The sequence below is a fragment of the Vulpes lagopus genome, chromosome 12, assembly GCF_018345385.1.
Source record: "Vulpes lagopus strain Blue_001 chromosome 12, ASM1834538v1, whole genome shotgun sequence".
Classification (NCBI taxonomy): domain Eukaryota; kingdom Metazoa; phylum Chordata; class Mammalia; order Carnivora; family Canidae; genus Vulpes; species Vulpes lagopus.
The window spans coordinates 16,382,642-16,408,127 of record NC_054835.1 but is presented as its reverse complement, the minus strand read 5'-3'; the positions used below and the strand labels follow the sequence as shown (position 1 = coordinate 16,408,127).

At 46.9% G+C, this 25,486-nt stretch overlaps 2 protein-coding genes across 4 annotated transcripts; one reads left to right on the top strand and one right to left on the bottom strand.

The window, feature by feature from the left end:
* Nucleotides 1-491: 491 nt before the first annotated feature.
* GEMIN4 (gem nuclear organelle associated protein 4) lies at nt 492-6,790 on the top strand. The gene is made up of 2 exons (XM_041727177.1): nt 492-762; nt 3,436-6,790. The coding sequence occupies exons 1-2, from the start codon at nt 753-755 to the stop codon at nt 6,603-6,605; spliced, it is 3,180 nt and encodes a 1,059-aa protein (XP_041583111.1). The 5' UTR covers nt 492-752; the 3' UTR covers nt 6,606-6,790.
* Nucleotides 6,791-7,783: 993 nt separating this feature from the next.
* TLCD3A (TLC domain containing 3A) lies at nt 7,784-16,592 on the bottom strand. 3 transcript variants are annotated; one of them, XM_041726923.1, is made up of 5 exons: nt 16,328-16,592; nt 15,792-15,875; nt 11,164-11,368; nt 9,918-10,013; nt 7,784-9,461 (listed from the first exon to the last, which is right to left on the bottom strand). In XM_041726923.1, exons 1-5 carry the CDS (start codon nt 16,447-16,449, stop codon nt 9,192-9,194), a joined length of 777 nt encoding a protein of 258 aa, XP_041582857.1. In that variant the 5' UTR covers nt 16,450-16,592; the 3' UTR covers nt 7,784-9,191. The 3 variants fall into 3 exon arrangements, with proteins under 3 accessions (XP_041582857.1, XP_041582858.1, XP_041582859.1); XM_041726924.1 differs by lacking the exon at nt 15,792-15,875; XM_041726925.1 differs by lacking the exons at nt 7,784-9,461; nt 11,164-11,368 and having other exon boundaries at nt 9,956-10,013.
* Between the last annotated feature and the right edge of the window lie 8,894 nt (nt 16,593-25,486).

The following is a 25,486-nucleotide window of genomic DNA, read 5'->3' as shown; positions in this document are numbered from 1 at the left end:
GGAAACTGAGGCCCACTGGATTGGATCTCCGCTACTATTGCTCTGGATAGCAAAGTGCATTTTCTGGGGAGGGCAACCAGGAACATTTCAAAGGTGCCTTTGATGCCAGAAAATTAAGGATGTTGTCCTCCCGTGAGAAGGAAGTGTGCTGGGGGGGCGCTGCGCTGTGCCGGGGAGGAGGCCTTTCAGAACCGCCAGTCTGTGCTAGTTAGTGGGCGGCCTGGGGAGGGCGTTCAGTGCGGTGAACCTTAAGCGCGGGATCCCGAGGGTTACTGGATGGAAGCGAACGCGGAGCCGAGGCGGAGCTAGTGGGGTGATCCCGTGGGGATGATCCCCCAGGGCTGCGCTGGGCGGGGCAGAAGCAGGGCAGCGGCGCGGGCCAAGGGGAAGGTGGGGACCGCGGCTTGGGGGCGGGGCGGGGCGGGGCGGGGCGGGGCGGGGCGCGCCCGGCCGCCCGGAAGCGCGGGTACACTTGCCGGCTGGCTTGTCGGAGGCCTCGGCTGGTAGGGGGCGCTGTGGGCCGGGCTGCTTGGGCGCCGCGGACCTGTTGGTGGGTTCTGCGCGTGCGCGCGGCGCGGCGCGGCGGGAGGCCTGCAGACGGCTGCGCGGAGCCTGAGCCGAGATGGTGGGCGGGGGCTGAGGCGCGGCCCATTGTCCCGCCCTCCTGGAGCCGCCCATTGTGTCGTGGCGCCTGCGTCTCACTCGGGGCCTCGGGGGGAGGGGCGGCCCGCGCGACCAGCAGCGTCGCCGCCATGGACCTAGGTGGGTGTCGCCGCTCTCCGTCCTCCGCCCTCGTGGTCTGCGTCCCGCACCAGGCGGCCAGGGCGGTGCAGAGCGGGCCCGGGCTAAGGGAGACCTCCGGGTCGGGGAGGGCTCGGGAGGGCGGGGGTGTCCTCCGCGGCCGGGGTCGGGAGGCCCGGCGCTACCGCGGCGCCGCCGCCCCTCCACCCGCGGCTTGCCCCCCGCGGGGCGCCTTTCCACGTGAAGGGCCAAGCGGATGTGAGGTTAGATTTCCTCAGAGTGGACAGGGCTCGTGCACGTGCTTTGGAAAATGCAGGCTCAGAAGGATACACCGACGGTTTCACTTAGTTAACCGCTGCAGAGTTCTTGGGCAAGCGTCCTCTGCCATGAGGTCCTCATCGATAAAACGGGGGTGATGATAGCATACCCACCACACACAGTTGGGGGCGTTTTGATTGAGAGCACGTGTATACAGTGTCTGGTAGGGTGCCATGCGCACAGCTAGTTCAGCCGACCAGCAGTTGTGGGGAGGGCCGAGGAGCCGAGGGGGCACGTTTGATTCAGAATCCTCACAGGCAGAGCCTGGGAGAAGGGAGGGGGGAGCTAGTATACATGGTGACTCCTGTCCAGCCTCCCACCCTGCCGGTCATGCTGTTCTCAGAGAGCTGAGGTGAGGCACCCCAAGGTGTGTCAGTAACAGGCTGTGGAGAAATGTTGTAGTCCTGCCCCCAGCCACGGCTTCAGTGGTGCAACAGTAGAGCTCAAGAGCTTGGAGCCCTGGAGCTGTGGTGATTTCCGTCCCAGGCCCCAACTACACTATAGTTGGGACATCCTGAGCAAATTGTTTCTGAATCTCAGTGGTCCCATCTCTGAAACAAGAATGGTTCTCAAAAGGTTGAGGATTAAAAGAGCTCTTGCACAGTGCCTGGCACGGAGTAAGCACTTAATAAACTTTTGGAGTGGGCACTGTTATCCAGTTGTGATAAAAACACTTGGGATTTGCCCAGCTATTGACCAATAGCTCCTGGGACTTACTCCTTCTGGTAGCACAATGAATATACTGTCTCTGGAATAATAGGTTTTGGGGGACAAACATCTCAGCTGAGCTGATTGTGCAATAAAATTAAATTTACAGAGTCATAAGAGAACATATTTTGGGGGCCTAGGAGAGCAGCCTGAGCTAAAAAAAAAAAAAAAAAAAAAGCCAGAATCCCCAGTGAGACCTTCAGCAACCTAATCTTCCTGGGATCCTGCCTAGGCCACTAGGAGCCAAGGTGGATTGCCTTCACCAGTTGGTTGCATAGGAGTGCTGATCCTTTGGCCTTTTGCTGCTCTCTTAAAGTTGAAGGGCAGGATCATTTTTAGTCTCCTAAATCAAGATTCTCTCTTGCTGGCTCCTGGGAAAGATATGTACTTGGGGGCATGAGGGAACGAGGAATTGGGGGCTAACACTGAACAACTAGCTCAGTACTCAGGGTGTGACTAGTATATCGCACTTGATCCTCCCAGTCTAATATGAAGTCTGTGTTCTCCCCACAGATGCAGAAGGGAAGCTCAGAGAAGCTCTAGCTTCTAGATGGCTGAACTAGGATATAAAGCTGTCTAATTAAACCTCCCCAGATGCCTTCCTTGATAAGTGTTGATTCAGGGCTTACTGAAGAAAAGACTTTTCTTTCCTAATCTACTAAGTATATTTTATGTCTACCTCTTGGTTTCTACGAGAGAACCAGAGCATTTGGTAGCTTGTTCTGTTTGACAGAAAGAGCTGTGGGGTAATCTGTTTCCCTGAAAGGCAGAACATTTGAAATTTTAAGAAGACTGTAAGAGAAAAGGGGGAAGGCAGGGCTTGTTTGATTGCTTCTGAGGCCTCAGCCCTGGCCCCTCCCTTCTTAGGCTGCATCATTACTCAGAAGCTTGACTGCCATGTTGCACAGTACGCACCCTCTGTCACCCCTCCTCTCCACCTCCTCTGCTGGCCCATCCGTTACTGGAGGGCCTAGCCCTTTCCTTTACACATGGTTTTCCTGCAGAATCTCATTCACTTTGTTCGTTCCATTGATCCCCTCTAGGCAGACCCCTCCCTGAGTCACATCTCAGGGTTGACTCTCCTCTTGAGCATCAACCCCACATTTCCATTGCTGGAGGACATCTCTATCTTAATGTTCTTTTTTTTTTTTAAATTTTTAAATTTTTTTTAAATTTATGATAGTCACACAGAGAGAGAGAGAGAGAGAGGCAGACACAGGCAGAGGGAGAAGCAGGCTCCATGCACCGGGAGCCAGATGTGGGACTTGATCCTGGGTCTCCAGGATCGTGCCCTGGGCCAAAGGCAGGCGCCAGACCGCTGCGCCACCCAGGGATCTCCCTATCTTAATGTTCTACCTCAAACTCCAAATAACCAAAACTGAACAGTGTTCCCCCCAAAGCTGTTCTGATTCTCTGTTCCTCCAGTGATAGCCTTTGTCTTCTAAATCCAGGCTAGAGTTTGAGAGTCCTTCTTTATATTCCTTGGGTAAGTCCTTTTGATTCCAGCTCTACAGTGGCTAGAACCATCTCTTCTTCCCCATTAGAACCCTTATCATCTCTAACCCTGGTGATGACAGCCAGCCTACCAACTGATGTCTCTGTCTAGCCTCTACTAACTATTTTAAAGATTTTTCACCACACTGTCTTGTGTGACTTCTTTCTGTGCAGGACCTTTGAATATCTGTGAAGAAATGACTATTCTGCATGGGGGCTTTTTGCTTGCCGAGCAGCTCTTCCACCCCAAAGCACTGACAGAACTGACAAAGTCTGACTGGGAACATGTTGGGCAGCCCATTGTGGAGGCCCTAAGGGAGATCTCCTCCGCCACAACATGCTCCCAGCCCTTTGCCTGGAAGAAGAAAGCTCTGATCATCATCTGGGCCAAGGTTCTTCAGCCCTACCCTGTCACCCCTTCAGATACTGACACTCGGTGGCAGGAAGATGTGTTCTTCTCGGTAGGCAACATGATCCCTACCATCAATCACACGGTCCTTTTTGAGCTGCTGAAGTCTCTGGAAGCTTCTGGACTCTTTATCCAGCTTCTGATGGCCCTGCCCACCACCATCTGCCGTGCAGAACTAGAGCGCTTTTTGGAGCACATGTCTGTTGACACTTCTTCAAAGGATGTGGCCTTTTTCCTCAGTGTCTGGTGGGAAATGATGAAGCACAAAGGCAATCAGCAGGATCCTCTGCTCTCCCAGTTTAGAACAATGGCCCATAAGTACTTGTCTTCTTCAGATGAGTTTTCCCATCCTCCAAAGAGGTTTAAGTCAGACCCAGAGGTGTGTCCCACTATGCCCCTGTTGGCCATGCTGCTCACTGGGCTAAAGCAAATCCAAAATAGAATCCTGTGCCCAGGGATGAAATGCTGCGCATTAGCCAACTTAGCGGACATGCTAACAGTATTTGCACTGATGGAGGATGACCCCCAGGAAGTGTCTGCAACTGTGTATCTGGACAAACTGGCCACAGTGATCTCCGTGTGGAATTCGGACACCCAGAACCCGTATCACCAACAGGCACTAGCAGAGAAGGTAAAGGAGGCAGAACGGGACGTCAGCCTGACCTCCCTGGCCAAGCTTCCAAGCGAGACGATTTTCACTGGGTTTGAGTTCATGTGCAGCCTCCTGCGGGAGTGGGGGAAGGAGCTGCAGACCATGCTCAACAGCAGCCAGGGGACAAGTTATGACAGTTACCGGCTGTGTGACAGCCTGACTTCCTTCAGCCAGAACTTGAAGCTCTACCTTGATTCTACCAGCTTGTCTAAGGAGGAGCGGCAGGTGGTCTCGGAGCTAGCAGAGTGTGTTGAAGACTTCCTGAGGAAAACAAACAGGGTGCTGAAGAATAAGGGCTTTGAGAAGGACATCACCGCCTCGATTGCCATGGCCATCATTGAGCAGAAGATGGACCGGCATATGGAAATGTGCTACATTTTTGCTTCTGAGAAGAAGTGGGCCTTCTCAGACCAGTGGCTAGCCTGCCTGGTTAATAACTGGGCTCTCTTCCGAGAGCCAGACTTGGTGTTAAAGCTGCTGGAAACAGTGATGGAAGTTACCGCGACAGACAGAGCCATCCCTGAATCTCACATCAAACAAGTGATTGGCTTGATCCTGGAATGCTACGCAGACCTCTCGCTGCCAGATAAAAATAAAGTCCTCTCAGGCACCCTGCTTTCCTGGGGGCGGAAGGGTCTCTCTGAGAACCTGTTGGCTTACTTGGACGGGTTTCAGGAGGACCTCAATACAACTTTTAACCAGCTTGCGCAGAGTGCCTCTGAACAGGGCTTAGCCAAAGCAGTGGCTTCTGTGGCCCGCCTGATAATATTGCACCCGGAGATCACAGTGAAGAAAATGTGCAGCATGGCTGTGGTCAACCTTGGCACCCACAAATTCCTGGCTCAGATTCTCTCTGCCTTCCCTGCCCTTAGGTTCACGGAAGAGCAGGATCCAAATCCATCTACTACCTTTGTGGTGTCATGCCTCAAAGAAACTGTTTGGACAAAGTTCTCTACACCTAAGGAAGAAAAGCAATTTTTGGAGCTCCTGGGCTGCCTGGTGAGTCCTGTGAAGCCCCAGGGTATCCCGGTTGCTGCTCTTCTTGAGCCACATGAGGTGCTAAAGGAGTTTGTCCTGCCTTTCTTGATGCTCGATGTCAAAGAGGTAGACCTCAGTTTGAAGATTTTCCTCCAGACTCTTGAAGCAAATGCATGTTTAGAGGAATACTGGCTCCACACCTGTTCTCCATTCCCCCTCATCTTCAGTTTGTGCCAGCTGCTGGACTGCTTCAGCAAATACTGGCAGCTCCCCAAGGAGAAACGGTGCCTCTTGTTGGATGGGAAGGATCTGGTGGTCCATATCCTGGAGATCCTCTGTGAGATCGTACTGGCTAATGCTGAGACCTTTTCCCCAGACACCTGGATCAAGTCCCTGTCTTGGCTCCACCGGAAGTTGGAGCAGCTCGACTGGACAGTGCGCCTGAGGATGAAGAACCTCTTTGAGGGCCATTTCAAGTGTGAGGTGCCAGCCACGCTTTTTGAGATCTGCAAGCTTTCTGAGGATGAATGGACCTCCCAGGCCCACCCTGGGTATGGGCCAGGCACAGGGCTTCTTGCCTGGATGGAGTGCTGCTACATTTCCAGCAGCATCTCTGAGCAGATGCTGTCCCTCTTGGTGGTAGATGTGGGCAACCCCGAGGAGGTCAGATTGTTCAGCAAGGGCTTTCTGGTGGCCCTGGTACAAGTCATGCCTTGGTGCAGCTCCCAAGAGTGGCAGTACCTTTACCAGCTGACCAGGAGACTGTTGGAGAAACAACTCCTACATGTCCCTTATAGCCTGGAATATATTCAGTTTGTTCCTCTGCTCAACCTGAAGCCCTTTGCCCCGGAGCTCCAGCTGTCCGTACTCTTGCTGAGAGTTTTCCAGTTTCTCTGCAGCCAGAGTTGTCGTAACTGGCTTCCTATGGAAGGCTGGAGCCATGTAGTCAGGCTTCTCTGTAACAGTCTGACCAATCTCCTGGACTCCGTTAGAATGATACAGTCAGTTGGCCCTTGGGCTCAAGGACAAGAACAGGACCTGACCCAGGAAACCCTGTTTTTTTATACCCAGGTATTCTGTCACGTTCTGCACATCATGGCCATGCTCCCCCACGAGGTGTGCGAGCCGCTGTATGTCTTGGCCTTGGAAATCCTCACCTGCTATGAAACCCTAAGCAAGGCTAATCCTTCTAGTAGTTCCCTGCTCCAGAAGGTAAATGAGCAGCGCTTCTTAAAGTCCATCGCTGAGAACATTAGCCCTGAGGAACGGCGCCAAACCCTGCTGCAGAAGATCAGCAACTTCTGACCTTTGTAGACCAGAAAACAGCTGGGCCTTGCCTTGGTGGGGGGCTCTAGGGGCTCGAGCTGAGAAACACAAGCTTTTCAGTGATGTGAAATTGTACACAAGCTAAAAGTATATGGCAGTAACTGTAAAGAAAATAGTTTCTTAGGTTGTAACATACAAATTATTAAATTCACTTTTGATTTTGATTGGGTCTCTAAGTCTCGTCAGTAGTCTAGGCTTAGATGTGCTCTGCAGTTGGGCACAGCTAGGGTCTTAAAGATCAAGGCAAGCTGGGAGGGATATTTTCATAACTGGACTTACCCACCCTAGAATTTGGCAAAGAAGTCCAAAGGTGAAACCACTCAAGTGGAAAAATTGTAAGGTATGTGTTGTTTTGCACTGAAACCCTCTTTTAAGAGTCATTTTGTGGGGTCTTGGAAAGGGCAGCAAGGAAAATAACGTCACTGGTTAGCCGTGTGACTTTTGAACCCAAAAAGCCTGCAGCACTGTAAAAGGAAAACATTGGACCAAGAAAATTAAATAGACTAATAACCCCAAGAAAATGAGTGTGTTCTAAATTGAGGACTTTTGCCATATAGTCAACTCCATTCGTGGATCCAGGAGGGGCTGTGAAAACTAAGTCTGGTAAACATAGCAGAGATGGATCTAAAGGATGGGTGTAATTATCTTCTGCCTGGGGTGGGTTGTCATGGTTTTGAAGAGTGAGTGGGAGCAGGCAGTGGTGTACACAGAAGCATAAAAAGTGAACTTAACATGTCCAGTTTATATCACAGAAGTAGAACTGGCTTGGGAAGCAAGGAAGGGGGGGAGCGGATATGTCCCATCACCTTCATATACATACCCTCACTCAAAATGAGGCATTATTTTGGTTCCCTCCTAGCTCCTAATTGGGATTCATGTAAGAAGGGAAGATTGAACCAAGAGTTACCTCACCACTGGGGCTTGAACACTAGGACCTATGATGTACTCTCAGAACCCCAGAAACATATTAGAGTAAGGTATGAGCTAGGCCCTCCTGAATGCTGAAAGCATGACCACAGCCCTCCACACTCCACTCTGCCAGCTGCATGGATGTGAACACAGACCAGACTCAAAGCATGCAGCAAGGAGTCCAGTCAGGTCACAGAATGGGCCTGAAAAGCTGTCGGTATTGATGTATTTAACAAATGAGAAGAAGCTAGGAAATATTAGTGCAATTTAATCACCACAGGGATGATTTATAAAGATATGACAGTAAACAAAAACGGTAAAAAAAATTACAGCATTTGACATTTTTAAATGGCACCTATTAAAGACTGAAATAGAATTTGAGACACACATTCAGTACTTTAAAAGTTCACAGAAAACAGTGAATTAAAAGGCACTTTAATACATTTAGATCTTTACTACCACTTAAAAAAAAAAACTAACAAAAAAAAAAACCTTCTTGGTAGCAGTTTCTAAAACCCATCCTAGATGAGGAACAATTAGTATTGGCACCAGAGGATCCTGTGTGCAAATGGTAGGTGAGTCAGTCCACAGGATGTATTTTGGCCAGGGCTCTCTCGCACTCTTACTCTTCAGCCTTCTGTGGCAAAGTGGCAGTATGTTCCTTTAAGAACAGGCTTTGGAACACAAGCTCTGGCTTATTGGGAGGCAATGTGGATGAGACCTCTCACAGTTTGGAATACTGCCCGTTTCCATGTCCTATGAAACGGACAATGTCAGAGTGGGGTTACCCAGGAAAGAGCTTGAGAGGCACCAAGTCACTTTACCCCTACAGTTTTTAACAGCATCCTGTGTGTCTGGATATGGTGAAAGCTGGGTTTGAGGGGACATGCTAAGAAAGGAAAAGTTTTTGTGGCTTTACAATAAGCTCACAAGTTTGATGCTGGTCTTCCCAAGTCAGCCTACAATGGCGCTGAGCTATCGGTCTCCCCACCTACTCATGTGCTTCAGGTCCCCTTCCCTGCCCCTTACCCCTGTGCCAGTGAGACTTCTGAATGGAAGTCAGTGGACATAGGAGTTCAATGTTGGCACGTGGATGGCAGGATAAGGCATGGGACCAATGGGTTATCTAGTACACAGTAAAAAACTACCTACCTACAATGATTTTCCTGGGCCAACATCACGAGGAGAGAACTTATTTCAAGAACCAAGTCATCACTTGCTGCTGGCCTAGTAAGCGTAGATACTGCCCTGAGTGGTTGGAAAGGTGGGTAGCCACCAATATTTAGGGCCAGGTGGGTACCCAGACACTATCACCCTAGTCCACCTGTCTCCACACCCCATGCTTCTACCTCCCAGAACCCTTGAGGTGGGACCCATGGAAAGATCCTTGGGCTTGCATTAAAACCACCTTGCTGCCAATGGAGGTCTGATAGGATCCATTTGTTGTTACTTAGAAAAAAGTGCTTTTGCAAAAGGGGCAGGTTAGAAGAGGGAGGTAATATGAATGTTCTTTAGAAAAACAATCCCATCTATCTGCTTATCAATCAATACCCAAAAAGCTGAGGCCACCCAGGGCACAATTTGGTCCGTGGAATACTGAGTGGAGGAGGCAGCTGGTATGAGGAGGTACCCTCACTGCCTGACTCCCGGGAGCAATTAGCCATCCTTTTTGGCCGGGGCGGTGTCAAAGAGCCGGGTTGCTTTCTTGCACAGCAGAGAGAACCAGTAGATCTGGGGAGCGATGAGGAAGGCATTGGCCACATTGCAGTAGAAAGGGATGCTGAATGGCACTCGGAGTGGGCTGAGTCCCTGCTGTTGGCCATAAGACCAGTACATGAAAGGGAAGAGGAGGATCCGACAGGAAAGGAAGGTGGTCAGCGTGAGGATTCCATTCACTTTGTACAGAAGGGTGTGCTGCTGCTTTAGCTACAGGATAAAGGGGAGGAAAATGCAGTTACCAAGAGGCTGTGCCTTCAGGGAACCACTAGCCCAAGTTCTATGGCAGTGAAGCCAAGCATCTAGTCTTCCAAAACTTGTGGAAAAGCTGACGGGAGTACTGCATATTTGTATGTGCACATAGGTTTGCTTTTTTCTAACCGTGATACTGAATTTGGCCTGAGCCACTCAGCCAACAGGTACACAGAACAGTGGATTCAACAAAAAAGAAAAAAACACAAATCTGTGGCCAGGAAAAAAAAATACATAAAAAGCTATATCAAATTTGATATATCAAATTTGGTTCAGACCAACTGACCTTTAGTCTGTCAAAGGGTCTCCTGTCCCACTATTGCAAGCACTAAGGGATTTCTCCAAGCCCCACAACCTGCCATGGAAGAACAGAACCAGCTTCCTCCACACCACCGCCATTTCATTCATACATGCCTGAATCAGGACTCTGCCCAGTGACACAAACGGAGTGCTCAGTTCTGCCATGAAGATGCAGCCAACAAAGAAGTCCCCAAGGTCTCCCCTAAGCCTCTGCAGAGGAAAAGGGGGAAAAAAGAGAAATAAGAACTAGAGGTTAAGGAACCACTGGAAGGAAAATTCTAACTAGGGCTATTGGAAAGGGTAACCATGAGAGACCATGAAGGGAAAGGGAAATGCTAACTGACCAAGGACGACAGTTAATTCTCTGCTGCTTCCATAGCAATAGCCCTCTGGGGGTCAAATCCCTAGGACCCAGAGGCAACCTCAGAGATCAGCTGATTGCATCACACACCAAGCTTTTTCTGAATTTCAATGTCAGCTGGAAGAACCCTGTAGCCTACTTTTGGGTATCTGACTTAGTCATGCCAAGGGCACTTCTCCAATTTAATTCAACAAAATATGTGCCAGGCCCTGTACTAGATGTCAGGGTCCCAAAGCAATCAGGGGAAACTTCTTTTAAGAATGTAATGTACTCCACCACTCATTTTATCTGGTCAAGAAAACAGGATAGCACAGAATAGCAGCTCTGTCACTACCACTGAAGTAAGTTACAATAAGTAAACGCTTAGAGCCCCAGTTTCTTCCTGTCTGGCTAATAATATCTATCATTTCTAATAACTTCTAATTATTAGTAGAAAGCTGTGAGCTTTTCAGCCCAGTGCTTATCACCTGATTGGCACTCAGGAGTTACTAATTTCCTTTCTGCAGTCTCATTTCTCTTCCTCACCAGGTGGGGAAATGGACCCGAGAAGAAATTGGAAAGCTACCTGCCTTGAGAGGGGGCTTTTGTGACATCAAAAGAGCACATACGGTACTCTGGCACTGTTACAGCAAATAACCAGTTGACTGAGCTACTCTCTCATTTTTTAAAACAATTTTCATGTTGTTTAGTATTGTATTTTATACTGTTTTTATATTTTATAAACTGAAGACAGAGTCTGACAGAGCCTAGGGAATCACAGAGGGCTGGGGGATTGCATAAAGGAAAACGGTAAGGAAGATCATGAACATTTCACATTGCATTGTCTTCTATAGGATCTCCCTGGGAGATTTTCCTGTGCTGCTGCTGGCACACAAGAGTGGGTGCAGGAGGACGGGGAAGGGAAAGAGGGACAGTCCACACTTGTAATGGGCAAGATACCAGTTTCACCGGAGAAAATGAGTGACTGAGTCTGTTGGTGGCTGTTCTGGAAGGTCATACCTGTGCAACTGGCACAAGGACAAACAGGATGACTGCGTGGTGCGCAACCATGAGGCGGTTTTTACTTAGGAAGTTTCGAAAAGTGGTGAGGGAGTGTCTGTGGTTCTGGTCTCTGGTTCGGTACCACTCACAGAGGTACATGGCGTAGGAGTCATAGATCATGTACGGAATCAAGAACCAGACATACTCTCGGGCAAGCCAGTGCCTAAAAGAAAGCACAGGAACCGTCCATGAGATGATTATGGATATCAACTATGAAGGCTCAAAGCCAACCTCTTCTTGAACACATCCCCTTCAGCTTTGTACCTGACTAGCTGTTTTTACTCCCAACGCTTTACAGTTGAAGATGCTGGCAGTGATAAATAAGGCAAAATAAACAGCTTTAAACTGTTGTTTAAATTACAGGGCAAATTAATGAGTGTCAGAGGAAGAAAGCTGGGACTCACTTGGCACCATGTTTCAGTAACTATTGGCCACTACTTCCCTGATTTAGCTACTCATTTCTAATGGATTTTCTGATATTTTGTGATATAAGCTAACTTTGAAATATAAACCTCTACAAATGATTCAAGAGCTCCACCAAGAAACTGGTTTGAAGGTATTCCAAATGCCAAATCCAATATTTCCAGTTTAACTCCACTTAGTTGCTCAACAGTTGGGAGTTTCCTCTTGCATCTGCTTGCCACTCCACTTTAGGGAGTTCCTGGGAAGCTACCCTGACCATTTTTTCTGTATAATTCTATAGCTAATCCCAATTCCACTCATTAAGAAAAATATGTCTGGAAATGAGCCCAGTGCTCAAGGGTTACCTTAATAGCAGTCAGATACCAGAAGAGAGGCTGGAACAAAAGACAGTGTTCCCATTTACTTGTCCAAGGGGGTTGAGTCAATATTTGCTGAGTCTAAATCCCTGTTTATCACAGTCCCAGAGCAGATTACAAGTCTCTAATTTTTTTTTTTTAAGATTTTATTTATTCTTTTGAGAGAGAGAGAGAGAGCATGAGCAAAGGGGAGGAGGAGTGGGAGAAGGAGGAGCAGATTTCCTGCTGAGCAGAGAGCCCAACACAGGGCTCAATCCCAGGACCCTGAGATCACGACCTGAGCAAAAGGAAGACACTTAACTGACTGAGCCACCCAGGGCACCCAGAAAGTCTCCAATTTCTACAATTTTGTTCCGAAATGAGAAATAATCGTTCTATAGAAAATGTGAAAAAAAATCAGAAGAGAAATTATATACTCTGCTGAGGATTAGCTTCATTCAATCAGCACATTTTTACTGAGCATCCATGTGTCAGATAAAAGAAACAATTTGGTTTCATGGTTCTCAAACTACCTGAGTGTCTAACCTGCAGTGCTTGTTAAAGGCTCTTCTGCCCAGAGACTCTGCATGCTATGCCTAGGAACCTCAAATCTTTGTTTTTAACTTTGTCAAAGGTGATTTCCTAAGAAGCCAGTCCACTGCACTGCAATATTGGAAATATAGAGAGGGTACCGTTCAGGTTTCTGTTCCGGACTGAGTCCACACTTGTCACGGCACAAATAAATCATAAAGAAGCAATGAAACACAGAGGCACCTGGGTGGCTCAGTTGGTTAAGCCTCTGCCTTCAGCTGAAGTCAGGATTCTGGGGTCCTGGGATCAAACCCCATGTCAGGCTCCCTGCTCAGCGGGGAGTCTCTTTTTCCCTCTCCTCTCTGCTTGTGCTCTCTCTGTATCTCTCTCAAATAAATAAATAAAATCTTTAAAAAAAGAAGTAATGAAACAAGCAGACAAGTAAATAAATGCAAATATAACATATTTGTATGTGAATTAATTAGCCCGGTTCCAATCAGGCAGAAAGGTGTGATAATTAGTCTACTGCCCATCCATTGCATTATGGAAGCAATTCCAAGTAAAATAACTATGAAGAACCTAAAAAAAAAAAAAAAAAAAAAAAAAAAAAAAAACTATGAAGAACCTACTAAAAAGCTTAACTGAAATATAACCGGCTCCTCCCCTTGAGTGGAGCCTGGGGTTTTAATATTTTGCACACAGTACCAATCCAATGAGAGCTGAAATTAGGGCTGATAGGTAGAATTCTCTGAAGACTTATTAACAAGAGATCTGGATTAGAATCTTAACTCCCACCAGCCTAGGACTTAACTTTCTTTGTAATATCAAGATAATAATTCTTGTTTTACTTCCCTGACAGAGTTATTGTGCAGATTAAAAAACTAGAAGTGTGCAATCCTTTTCAATGTAAAAAGTACTATCCAAATAGAAGTATTTAAAACCCCCATGCCTGGGGCTATGACTGTTGACCCTTTTAGAGATCTGGACTCCTTTAAGAATCTCCTGAAATCTTTGGTCCTATACCACATTATGCATATAATTTGGGGTATGTGTGTATGTGTGTGTATATATGTATATATATAATCTATATGAAGGCATAAAATGAAAAGGCATATAATAGGGGTGCTTAGGTGGCTCGGTTAGTTGAGCGTCTGCCTTCAGCTCAGGTCATGATCTCAGGGTCCTAGGACAGAGTCCCACATGAGGCTCCCTGCTCCCTGTGGGGAGCCTGCTTCTCCCTCTGCCACTCCCCCTCCTCCACTGGGACACAGGTGCACATGTGCAGTCTCTCTCGATCTCTCTCTCTTGATCTCTCTCTCTCTCTCTCTCTCAAATAAATAAAATCTTGGGGTGCCTGGCTCAGTCGGCCAAGCCTCTGCCTTCAGCTCAGGTCATGATCCTGGGGTCCTCACACTGAGCCCCGCGTCATGCTCCATGTTCAGTGGGGAGTCTGCTTCTCTTTCCTCTGCCTTTCTTCCCACTTGCGCATGCTCTCTCAAATAAATACTTTTTTAAAAATAAAATCTTAAAAAAACTCACATATGATTGAAAAATAGTAGAGTGTACAGTATGTGAGCCCCAAAAGGACTTTTTTTTTTTTAAAGATTTTATTTATTTATTCATGAGAGACACAGAGAGAAGCAGAGACAAAGGCAGAGGGAGAAGCATGCTTCCTGTGGGAAGCCTGACATGGGGCTCAATCCCAGGACCCCAGGATCATGGCCTGTGCCAAGGCAGACGCTCAACCACTGAGCCACCCAGGTGCCCCAAAAGGCCTTTTTTTAAAGATGATCTAGGTGCCTTTAAGACATCCTTACACATACATATAAAGGCAGAGGGCACAGAAATGTGTCTATCTCCATTTTGTAAGTAGAGAATCTAAGACATAAAGATACAAAAAAGGAGGAACCTCAAAAGCAAACTCAGATGTCCTACCATGATCAAACCACTAAAAATACAGAGCTTCTGAGGGGAAAACACAACAGTGGTGCTATATAGGATTGACAGTTAATGATTCGCAAATATCTTCTGAAATGCATACTAGGTGCCTGCTGCTTACCCTCATATTAGCTCAAAAAATGTTGTGAAGTCACAATTGTCATTTTAATCTTTGCAAAGGAGGCGGGTTTTAAGTCTGATATGACAAACTGGGGACAGTGAGGGACCTTGATGCATGATCAGAAAATGCTCGATGAAAATAAAAATTTAACCCAGGCAAGCAAATGCTGTTAGCCCTGCTGTTAGCCTGCAATCAAAGTCACTTGACCTATCTTCTCTTGGCATCTATAATTCATTGCTGATAGCTGGTTTTGTCTAAAAAGAAGCATAGAAAGAAATGTACAAAAGTCACAAAGGCAGGACTAATCCCAAGTAAGATCCAAACACACACACACACACACACACACACACAAAATCCAGACACTAAATTTGCAGGCCACAGTGAAATGGATATCCTGCTCCTGCTCCCATCACATTTCAGTCGCAACAGGTAAAAAGCAGGACACTTTGCAGAATCAACGAGAGTTAAAGGACTAGGAAAGGCTGTGAGACTTTCCCTGCACATTTGACTATTGCTCTTCCACTAGGAGAAAGAGTGGTTCTAGGAAGACAGGTAAAAAAAAAAAAAAAAAAAAAAAAAAAAAAAGCTTTTTAGAAAGAGCAGAGGGCGGGGTGGGCGTGTTCACAGTTGCCCAGATCTAAACACTATACAAAGCAGACCATCCAGGTCTTTATGATTTGTTTCACTAGATGTGTATTTCCTGACCCGCCTCTGGACTGACCTCTAATTCCCCTACAGGTCAGTCTTCTGAAAGCACTAGAAACCTCTTCGTTGCCTTTAGCAAATCCAGAGGAAAGACAGGAGCAGCCCTTGTAAATCAGGGTTGGTGGATTTGTTCCTTTCCATAGAGGGTCTCTGCTAACCACACTGGGCATACGTTAGCCAAAGAATGCTCCAGAGCAGGATCCGGGTGAAGTCATTTAAAAGAACCACACACCAGACTCCCACCTCCAAATAATTCTCACTCTTAGGTGTCTCATCAAGAGCTTGAATCGATGGGCCACCTTAAATCAGACGTAGACCCTGTCATTGTCCAGCGCGTCTTCAGTCCTAAGTGGGCGAGGCCGACAGGTAAGGAGAGGAAGAGGTACTAATTAGGGAGCTCAAGGTTTCCCATCAACCAGCTACCTAACAGCATGTGCTGAAAGAACTAGCGCCTCTGCGCCGCTCAAATGTGGAAACTTCGAAAGAGTTCAGCGCTGTCATTCGTGCGGCTTTCCGCGGGCAGGGCGGGTTACCTGTCCGTGATCACGTCGCTACAGGAGCGGATGATGACGATCCCTGACCCGGTGGCCAACACAGCCTGCACCGAAGAGACCAGCCTAACGTGCGGCAGAAAAGAAGAGGGCAGGGTGGAAATGCAGCCCGGCGGCCCGCGTAGATGCCAAAGCCCGGGCGGCCCGCGCGGGGAGGACGGGGTCCCGCCGCCGCCGCCGCCGCCGCGCTCCCGGCCCCGAAGCAGCTGGCGGACGTGGGCCAGCGGCTCCCCGCCGCGTCCCCGCCGCGTGGGCGCCCTCCGCCCTCTCCCTCTCCGCCCCGGGGCGGACACCGGGGTCCTGGAGAGCTCTGGCCAGCGCCCGCGAGGGGCAAGGCACCAGGGAGGCAGCCCCCTCGCTTCCTGTCGCCCCCCTTTTCCGCCCTCGGCGCGGCGCAGGGCCGGCAGGGGCGGGCGCCGGCGGGTCGGGGCGGGCAGGGGCGGGCAGGGGCGGGCAGGGGCCGGCGCCGGCAGCGGCAGCGGCAGCGGCAGCGGCAGCCGGCGGGGCCTCGCCCGTACCTGGTGCTGATCATCACGCAGTCGCTGTCGCTCCATGCGGGGCGCGCGCGGCGCAGCCCCCAGGTGCAGAGCGCGAAGAGCCCGGGGAAGAAGAGCGAGCCCCAGGCCAGCGTCAGCAGCATGGGTGCTGGGGGCGGTCGCCGCGCTCGGCGCCCTCGGCGTGGCTCAGGTCGGCTCCGCGCGACTCCCGACGGGCGAGGCCCGCCCGCCCCTATTTCAACCCTCCGCCCCCGCCCCCGCCCCCGCCCGGCCCCAGCCCGGCCCCGGCCCGCCGCGACTCCGGCAGCCGCCGGGCTCGGCCCAGACCCCGCAGCGCGGCCCTCCGCGTGACCAGGCAGGCGGCCGCGATAGGCGCGGGCCGGCCGGGGGGGGCGGGGTCTCGCCGCCGCCGCCCCTGGGCCCGAGGCTGCCCCGGGTTCCCCGGCCGGCCAGGTTCCGAGGGCTCCGCCGCTGCGCCCTGCACGAGCGTCGTGGAGCCGAGGCCGCGGCGGGAGGGGCCGAGACTCCCGGGGCTTCTGTTCCGTCACCGCGGACGCGTCCCCTCCCTGCGGGACCAGCCCCGACGGACCAAACGCCCCGCACCTGCCCTCTGCTCCCCAGCCGCAGGCCACGGGGGCGGGGGCCGGGGCAGAAGCAGGTAGAAGGCCGCCTTGGGTCGGACCCACCCCCCACCCCACGAGAGTGGGCGAGCCCTCCAGGCCGGGCCGCGCCGCGCCATCCGTGTGACCGTAGGGAGAGGACAGGTGGGCTTGTGGCCATCTGCCCGCCTGGCATATGTACCCTGCACTGCCGCGTCCAAGTAGGAGTCTTAAGGAAATGATCTCTCTGTAGGCCAGACATGGCTTTTCCACGTCCTGCCCACTGCTGCAGTTCCTCCAGAAGCGGCGGAGGTCGGAGGTCGCTCCGAAAAGCATTAAATCCTGCCACAGAAGCCCGCAGACCCCCTCTCGTGCTTCGCGAGGTGGAATTCCGTGTCTGCGGACTTTGTGTGGCCCTGCGCTACTGCCTCCGGCCTTTATCTTCCTCCGAGAACGAGGGTGGGAAAGACCATTCATTTAGGCCTATTGCGGTGGAAAGGCTCTGTGGGTCTCTTACCACCATGACCATGCAAAATGCTGAGGAAAGCCCTGTAAGAGATCTCAGTCGTTTTCAAACAATGGGCCCAGCCAGTCTGGGCCACTGTTTCATCTGTGAAACGAAGAGGCTGAGCTACAAACTCTTTAAAGTTTCCTCCAGTTCTAAATTCTTCTGATTCTATGACTTTTTTTTTTGAAAGATTTTATTTATTTATTCATGAGAGACACACAGAGAGGCAGAGACACAGGCAGAGGGAGAAACAGGCTCCGTGCACAGAGCCGGATGTGGGACTCGATCCTGAGACCTTGGGATCCGCCCTGAGCAGAAGGCTGATGCTCAACCACTGAGCCACCCAGGAGTCCCTGATTCTATGACTTTTATAACATGATTTCAGTTAGATGCCAATTAAATTTCTCTTTAATTAATAATTAATCATGGCCGTTACTGATGTAGAAGCAAATATAAACACAGCTTTTAACATCTCATATTATTATTGAGGAATTTAACCAACATTAAGGAAACAGAATACCCAAAGGAAGGTCTGAAATTTCTTCCAATGAGGGTAACATCCCTAATTCCCAAATTCATTGCTAACATACTGGGTGAACTGAAAAAGACACTTCAATTTGGTAGCAAGGTACCTGGCAAATACACAGCTTCCTGTATTTTCACATTTGCATGTGGACAAAGGACAGCTACGTGTAAACTTTCATCGCCTCCAGGGCAAGTGCTGATGAATTCCACTTTCTATTCCCTACCTAAGTATCCCAGTCACCTCCAGCTCCAGCTTTTCCAGAGGGTCAAGTGGTTACCCATCTTCCTTGCTTTCTCTCCTTAAAGGGTTCAGCAACACGCACCAAGGATGCTAACTTTTAAGTAATGGGGAACAATCTATTGCCTATGCAAGTTTGTCTGTACAGCTTTTACGGAGTCTATGAAATGAAAACAAAACAGATGTTTCACATATAGAAAAAAGTAAGTAAAATCAGTTTCCAACACCAGGCTCATGAAGTCACCAGAATGTTAAGCTCGAACCAAAAAGCGTAAACATGAGCCTTGGTTTTTCAACCCCTTAGGCAAATGATAAAGCCTTTTTAATACAAACTTCTATGCCCCTTCAAAAGTTTTGAGTTGTGTTTCCTTCTCCAGGAAGGTTTCTTTTCTTTCTTTTTTTTTTTAAGATTCTATTTATTTATCATGAGAGACAGAGACAGAGAGAAAGAGAGAGAGAGAGAGAGCGCCAGAGACACAGGCAGAGGCAGAAGCAGGCTCCATGAAGGGAGCCCGAGTGGGACTTGATCCAGGGTCTCCAGGATCACACCCTGGGCTGAAGGTGGCACTAAACCGCTGAGCCACCTGGGCTGCCCTCCAGGAAGGTTTTGACCTGTTTCTCCTAGGCACATTTATAAATTTCCTTTTCTAGATCACTTTTGCATTTGAATAGTGAGCATGTGCTTTTATTTGTATGTAAGTTTCCCCACCAAACTGTTAGCCCTTTGAAACAGAACCATGTCTTTTCATTTTGTTTCCCAAGTTAGGCCTGGCACATTGCCAACGCTCAAGAAATATTTGATACTCTTTAAATGCTAATATTTATTGAATATTTACTATGTGCCATGCACTATATCAAACATTTTACAAGCATTATCTCATTGGATCCTCACAAAGAATCTATTATCCTCTGTGTGTGTGTGTTTGCGTGCATGCAAAGTAAGACCCAGAGCAAGGAAAAAACTCGCCAAGTTCACACTGCTGGTGGCAGGGTTGAGATTTGAACTCATTACTGTCTGCCTTCAGCATCATTGCACTTAATGACTACACTCTCTTCAACCTTGATAAGCAAGGGAAGAGTAGTGTTTTTCACAATATAGTTTCTGATTAATAACAACTGTTCCTAATTGTTTCCTCCTAGTTTAAATGTGTGGAGTGTAGTTTATGGGCTCTGGTGCTGCTATTATTAACATCATTTCATATGTATATATACCTTCACAATTTTTCAAATCACTTTCACATATATTAATCTCACTTGGTTCTCAAAATAATCCGGTGAGGTAGGTGAGCATATTACTTCCTTTTAGAAGAAACTGAAGAATGGTAAACTGACATGCCACCCTATGAAGTCACAAGGCTCAGTTAGAACCCAGGGCTCCTGATTATGTTCATGGAGATTTCATCTTGTAGATTGGGATTTAAGTTTTTTTTTAATTTCTTTTTTACTTTTTTTTTATATAGATTTAGTTAATTTATTTGACAGAGAAAACACAAGCAGGGGGAGCAGGAGAGGGAGAAGCAGGTTCTCTGCTAAGCAGGGTCCCCGATTAGGGGCTCACTGAGCCAAACAGGTGCCCCAAGGAATTTTTAATTATGCCTCGTAGGTGGGTTTTGAGAATGAAGTTTGCATTGATGTCAAGGCAAACCTCATTTACAAAACTCCCTTGAAAGGGAGTTTATAAAGCTCCCAGTTTGGGAGGGCTATGGTGGGATTTCTCTGGTTCCTACCCTATCTCTTCCATTCCTTTAAACACCATTAGGGAATAGGATAGCAGAACTCTTCCCATTCTACTCCCTGGTTTCTCTAGCCTTAAATTGAAAATATCATATTTACTTGTACGAGACTCTGAGAATACTCAGGTGAATGTCATTAAGATATATGATGTGTGGGCTGCTACCCTCGATCAAGGACATTTTCTTCCTATCCAGAAAAATCTGTCAAGAAAAAACAACTGAGATTCACAAATGAACATCTTCATTTCAAGCTCCAGAACTGAGACCTTGGAGGTCTTTATCCACCCATCTACTTAAAAAAATTGTTAACAGGGCAGCCCAGGTGGCTCAGCGGTTTAGTGCATCCTTTAGCCTAGGGCCTGATCCTGGAGACCCGAAATCGAGTCCCACGTCGGGCTCCCTGCATGAAGCCAGCTTCTCCCTCTGCCTGTGATTCTGCCTCTCTCTCTCTCTCATGAATAAATAAATAAAATCTTAAAAAAAAAAAAAACCGTAACAGAGGGATACCCCGGGTGGCTTAGCTGTTGAGCATCTGCCTTCAGCTCAAGGTGTGAACCCGGGGTCCTGGGATCGAGTGCTGCACTGGGCTCCCCGCAGGGACCCTGCTTCTCCCTCTGCTTATGTCTCTGCCTCTCTGTATCTCTCATGAATAAATCTTTTTAAAAAAATCATAACAGAGAAAACCAAACTCTATGCTGAAATGAGTTATTTTGCTTAGAACTGCACTTCATTTCTGTATAGGGGCTTTGGAAACAGAGCAAGAAGAACAAGGGAAGAAATAAAATGATGGGAGACACAGAGAGAAAGATATAGCACAGGAAGCAGATCTATTAGAAGACTGAGATCAGGGCAGTTACAAGGAATAAAATGCCAAGATACATCTCCTTTGACTCAGGAAAACAAACAGAGATTCAGATACAGAGACTGGAATTCACAACAAGTGAACAAGAGAAAGGGGCAGTAAGACACACAGAAAGGTAAAAGGAGATGTACAGAGGGAGAAAGTGCTAGCCTTTTATGGAACAGCATTCCCTTTAGGCTGACACCAGCAAAAGCCACATTGCATTTGAAGATCAAGTAAGGAGGCAGCTTGTTCTTAGGACAGAATGTGGCCAGGAGGAAGTGAATCAATCGCCACCCTCCTCTTTATCCTGCACTCTGCACTCCACAGGAACACCTGATCATTATGGCCTTGCACTGATACTTGCATGTGTGTTTCCCCTTTAGTCTGTGTACTTGTATGTGTGTTTCCCCTTTAGACTGTGCCTCTTGATGGGCAGGCAGGGCCTGTCAGTCCAGAGGACAACCACGACATACAGCGCAGGGGTTAGTATTAGAGGGCCTGAGTTCCAGTCTTGGCTCTGCTACAACAAGCTGTGTGACATGGGGAAAACTACTTAACCTCTCTGTAAAACATGACTTCCCGGGCCTACCTCCCAGGGTGGTTGCAAGAATTAGATGAGAGATTTTCAGAAATACATGTAAACTACATGCCAGGCACAGGAAGGGGCTATTCTTTATAGCTGGCAGCACAGTTACTTGCTCTGAAACTTCTCAGTAAATATCTATTGGATTGAAGACGAACTAGACCTGGCCTTAGCCAGCTGCCAGGCTGCAGCTTCCTCAGTTTTATCCTGGACTATGTGCAAAAGCAAACTGTAAGTCTAAGAGGCACAGTCACACCGCAAGCAAATGGTTTCCACAAACAGTGACCACAGCTGCACACCACAGGGAAGTCTTTGCTCTGGTACAACATTGATAATGGTTCTGTCAATAAAAACCATTAATTTACACAAAGAACTGATTATATGGTACTTGCCTTTGTGTATTGCTTTATATTTTTAAGGCACTTTCACATACTTCTTTTGCTGTAAATGCAAAAATTTGCTTGTTTGCAGATAATCACACCTAGCCAAAAGTAGTGTGAGTTCTAAACTCAAGTTTAAAAAAATATTCAAGGGCATTGAACCATTAAGGAAATTACATTTGAAATGAATTAGAACCAGCAAATTGCTGTGAACAAATAGAGCTGCCTTCCTAAATCATCAGATCAATAATTTTTAATGTCTTCATGTCTCATAAATAATTCCATAACAGGTTTATTTTGCTTACTCTAATGGTATTTTTAGTTTTTTTATCAAAAAATATGGGGGCACCCGGGTGACTTGGTTGGTTAAGCAACCAACTCTTGATTCCATCTCAGGTTGTGATTTCTGGGTTGTGGGATCGAGCCCCAGCATCAGGCTCTGCACTCAGTGTGGAGTTTGTTTGAGACTGACTCTCTCTCTCTCTCTCTCTCTCTCTCTCTGCCTCTGTTCACCCCCTCACCCTCAGCTAACATGCACTCTCTAAATAAAATTTTTAAAATATGTTAGAAAAAATAGATATGTTAGACAGTAAAACATGCCCATTATGGAAAATAATAATAAATAATGCTATCACCAAGATATATTACTCTCATATATTAATATTTTGGTAGATTTTTTCCCAGTCCTCTTTAAATGCATTTATTATATATTTGATTGAGATTATGCTGTAAATTAATTTTGAATATTTTACTTATAAATATTTTCAACATTATTACAATCTTTACAAACCTAATTTTTAATAAGTCAGAAGGTATTTGATTTTTGATTATTATAGATTATCTTCTTAACTCGGGGAGAGTGGGTTTGTCTACAGATGCACACTTTGGCACAAAAACAGACAAGGTCTTCATCTGTTCTGGTAACTTTATTTTTTTTTAAACCTTTTTAAAAAGATTTTATTTATTTGACACAGAGAGAGAGAGAGAGATTGAACACACACAATCAGGGGGAGAAGCAGAGGAATGGGAGAAGCAGGTCCTCTGCTGAGCAGGGAGCCGGACGTGGGACTCAATCCCAGAACCCTAGGATCATGATCTGACTCAAAGGCAGACCCTTAACCAACGGAGCCACCCAGGTGCCTCTGTTCTGGTAACATTTTTTTTTTTTTAAGATTTTTATTTATTTATTCATGAGACACAGAGAGAGAGAGGCATGGGCAGAGGGAGAAGCAGGCTTCTTGCAGGGAGCCTGATGTGGGACTCGTCCCAGATTGGGGATCCCGCCCTGAGCTGAATGGCAGATGCTCAACTGCTGAGCCACCCAGGCGTCCCTGTTCTGGTAACTTTAAACTTAAAAATAGTAAGAGTCCTATCCTTATTAGCATTTAGTTTCTGTCTTTAAACTGGGCATCATAGTACCTATAGAAACTCAAGCTGCTACTTAAGTCTCTAGTTTTTGCTTTTTATAGGCTGAGCTCTATTAACCTATTTAGTAAACTGTAATTACGTAGGCACTTGGTGCTTGTTTAAGCAATAAAGGAAAACCATTCTTTGTGAAGCTAAGTTTGTAGTATCTTTTACCACACAGGCAACTTCCACCCCAACAGTTAGTTACTTCTCAACAAGATTGTGATGAAAACCCACATGGCCAAAAAGTATAAATAATGCAGAGAAAGTGAATTAGTTACAAAGACTAAAAATTCTTATTTGGGAAGGAATCTTCATTATATATATAGCAACAAGAACCTCAGCCCCAAGCATACTAGTGCATACTTATGTAGCAGCTGACTGTCACTACTTGTCTGTGACCGACTTCACAAACTATTTTTTAAAAAGGATTTTATTTATTCATTCATGAGAGACAAAGAGAGAGGCAGGGACACAGGCAGAGGGAGGAAGCAGGCTCCCTGCAGAGAGCCCGATGTGGGACTCGAACCTGGGATTCCAGGATCTTGCCCTGAGCTGAAGGCAGATGCTGAGCCACCCAGGTGTCCCCTCACAAACTATTAATTGTGAGTCTGAAGACTGAATAAACTGTTTAGTTATGAGCCAGACTGAAATACATTTGCCCTGGAGGCAGTACAGATTTCCATGTTGTCAGGTAACATGATGGAGCTGCCCCACAGAGGTCTTAGAAGGATTCAGAAAGTTTTAAACACTGCTGCAATATAAAGGATGGGAGCACTTGCTAGTCAAGATTCTGCTACTGTCTATCTTTTATGTATGATAAGTCCATTGTTGTCTTATGCAGCATCTGTGGGTTGATTGGTTTAACTTTATATGTTTTCTTCTATTTCAATTTTAAGTGCCATGTTCACTCCATCTGCTGCTGTTTAACACTCTACTTTTGGGTCCTGCCCAGTATAGCAGCACACACATAAACCTTCAAAAAAGGTTGTAACATTGAAAAGAAAGAGAATATAGTAATTTATCAAGAAAAATGAAGAAAATCAACTGAAATAAAAGAATAAAATAATCGAGGTAAGCTGGCTGGATACAAGACCAATATGCAAAATTACATGGCTTTTCTATAAGCCAGCAAATATCAATTAGAAAATGTAATAGAAAAGGAGGACCAGGGGGATCCCTGGGTGGCTCAGCGGTTTGGCGCCTGCCTTTGGCCCAGGGCGCGATCCTGGAGCCCCAGGATCGAGTCCAACGTCAGGCTCCTGGCATGGAGCCTGCTTCTCCCTCCTCCTGTGTCTCTGCCTCTCTCTCTCTATGTCTATCAAAAATAAATAAATCTTAAAAAAAAAAAAAAAAAAGAAAGAAAGAAAAGGAGGACCATTTACAGTATTTTTAAAATTTTAATCCCAGTACAGTTAACAACATAGAGTGTTCTATTAGTTCTAGGTATATTTTTTAATTTATAAAATCTGTTAGTTTTAGACCTAACAAGAAATATGCAAGACCTATAAGCTACAAACCTTTACTGAAAGATATAAAAGCCTAAATACGGCAGCCCTGGTGGCGCAGTGGTTTAGTGCCGCCTGCAGCCCGGGGCATGATCCTGGAGACCCTGGATCGAGTCCCACGTTAGGCTCCCTGCATGGAGCCTGCTTCTCCCTCTGCCTGTGTCTCTGCCTTTGATTCTCTCTCTGTGTCTCTCTGAATAAATAAATAAAATCTTTAAGAAATATATATATTTTAAAAAAAAAGCATAAATAAATGGAGAGCATGGTCCTAAACGGAAGATTCAATACTGTAAACATGTCGATTTTCCTCAAATTGATCTATAAATTCAATACAATTCCAATTGAATTCCTAAGATTTTTTTTTTTCCTAAGATGTTTTTAATAGACTCAGTAAGCTCTTTCTAAAGCTTATATGAATTAGAAAAAATGTGCAAGAATGGCCAAGAAATATTTGAATAAAGAATACTGGTGGAAGGAAGGAAGGAATTTACAGTATATCAAAACAACACCCTCAAATTATCATAATTGAAACAGTATAGAAGAAACAAAAAGATCAATGGAATAAAACACAGTCCTGAATTAGACCCACTAAATTTAATCTGTGGTAAATATATCATACTTGTGGGAAAGGATGGACTAAGAAAGCCACAGAAATCATTAGACTTCCTTCAGAAAAAATAAAATGAGTTAAATACCGTCCCCCTCCAGAATTCATGTCCTCCCAGAACCTCATGATCTTATTTGGAAATGGGGTCTTGGCAGATTTAATTGTGGTAAGGATTGAGTTGAGACCGTATTGCATTAGGGTAGGCCCTAAATCCAAAGAAAATATCCTTGTAAGAGACAGAAAAGGAC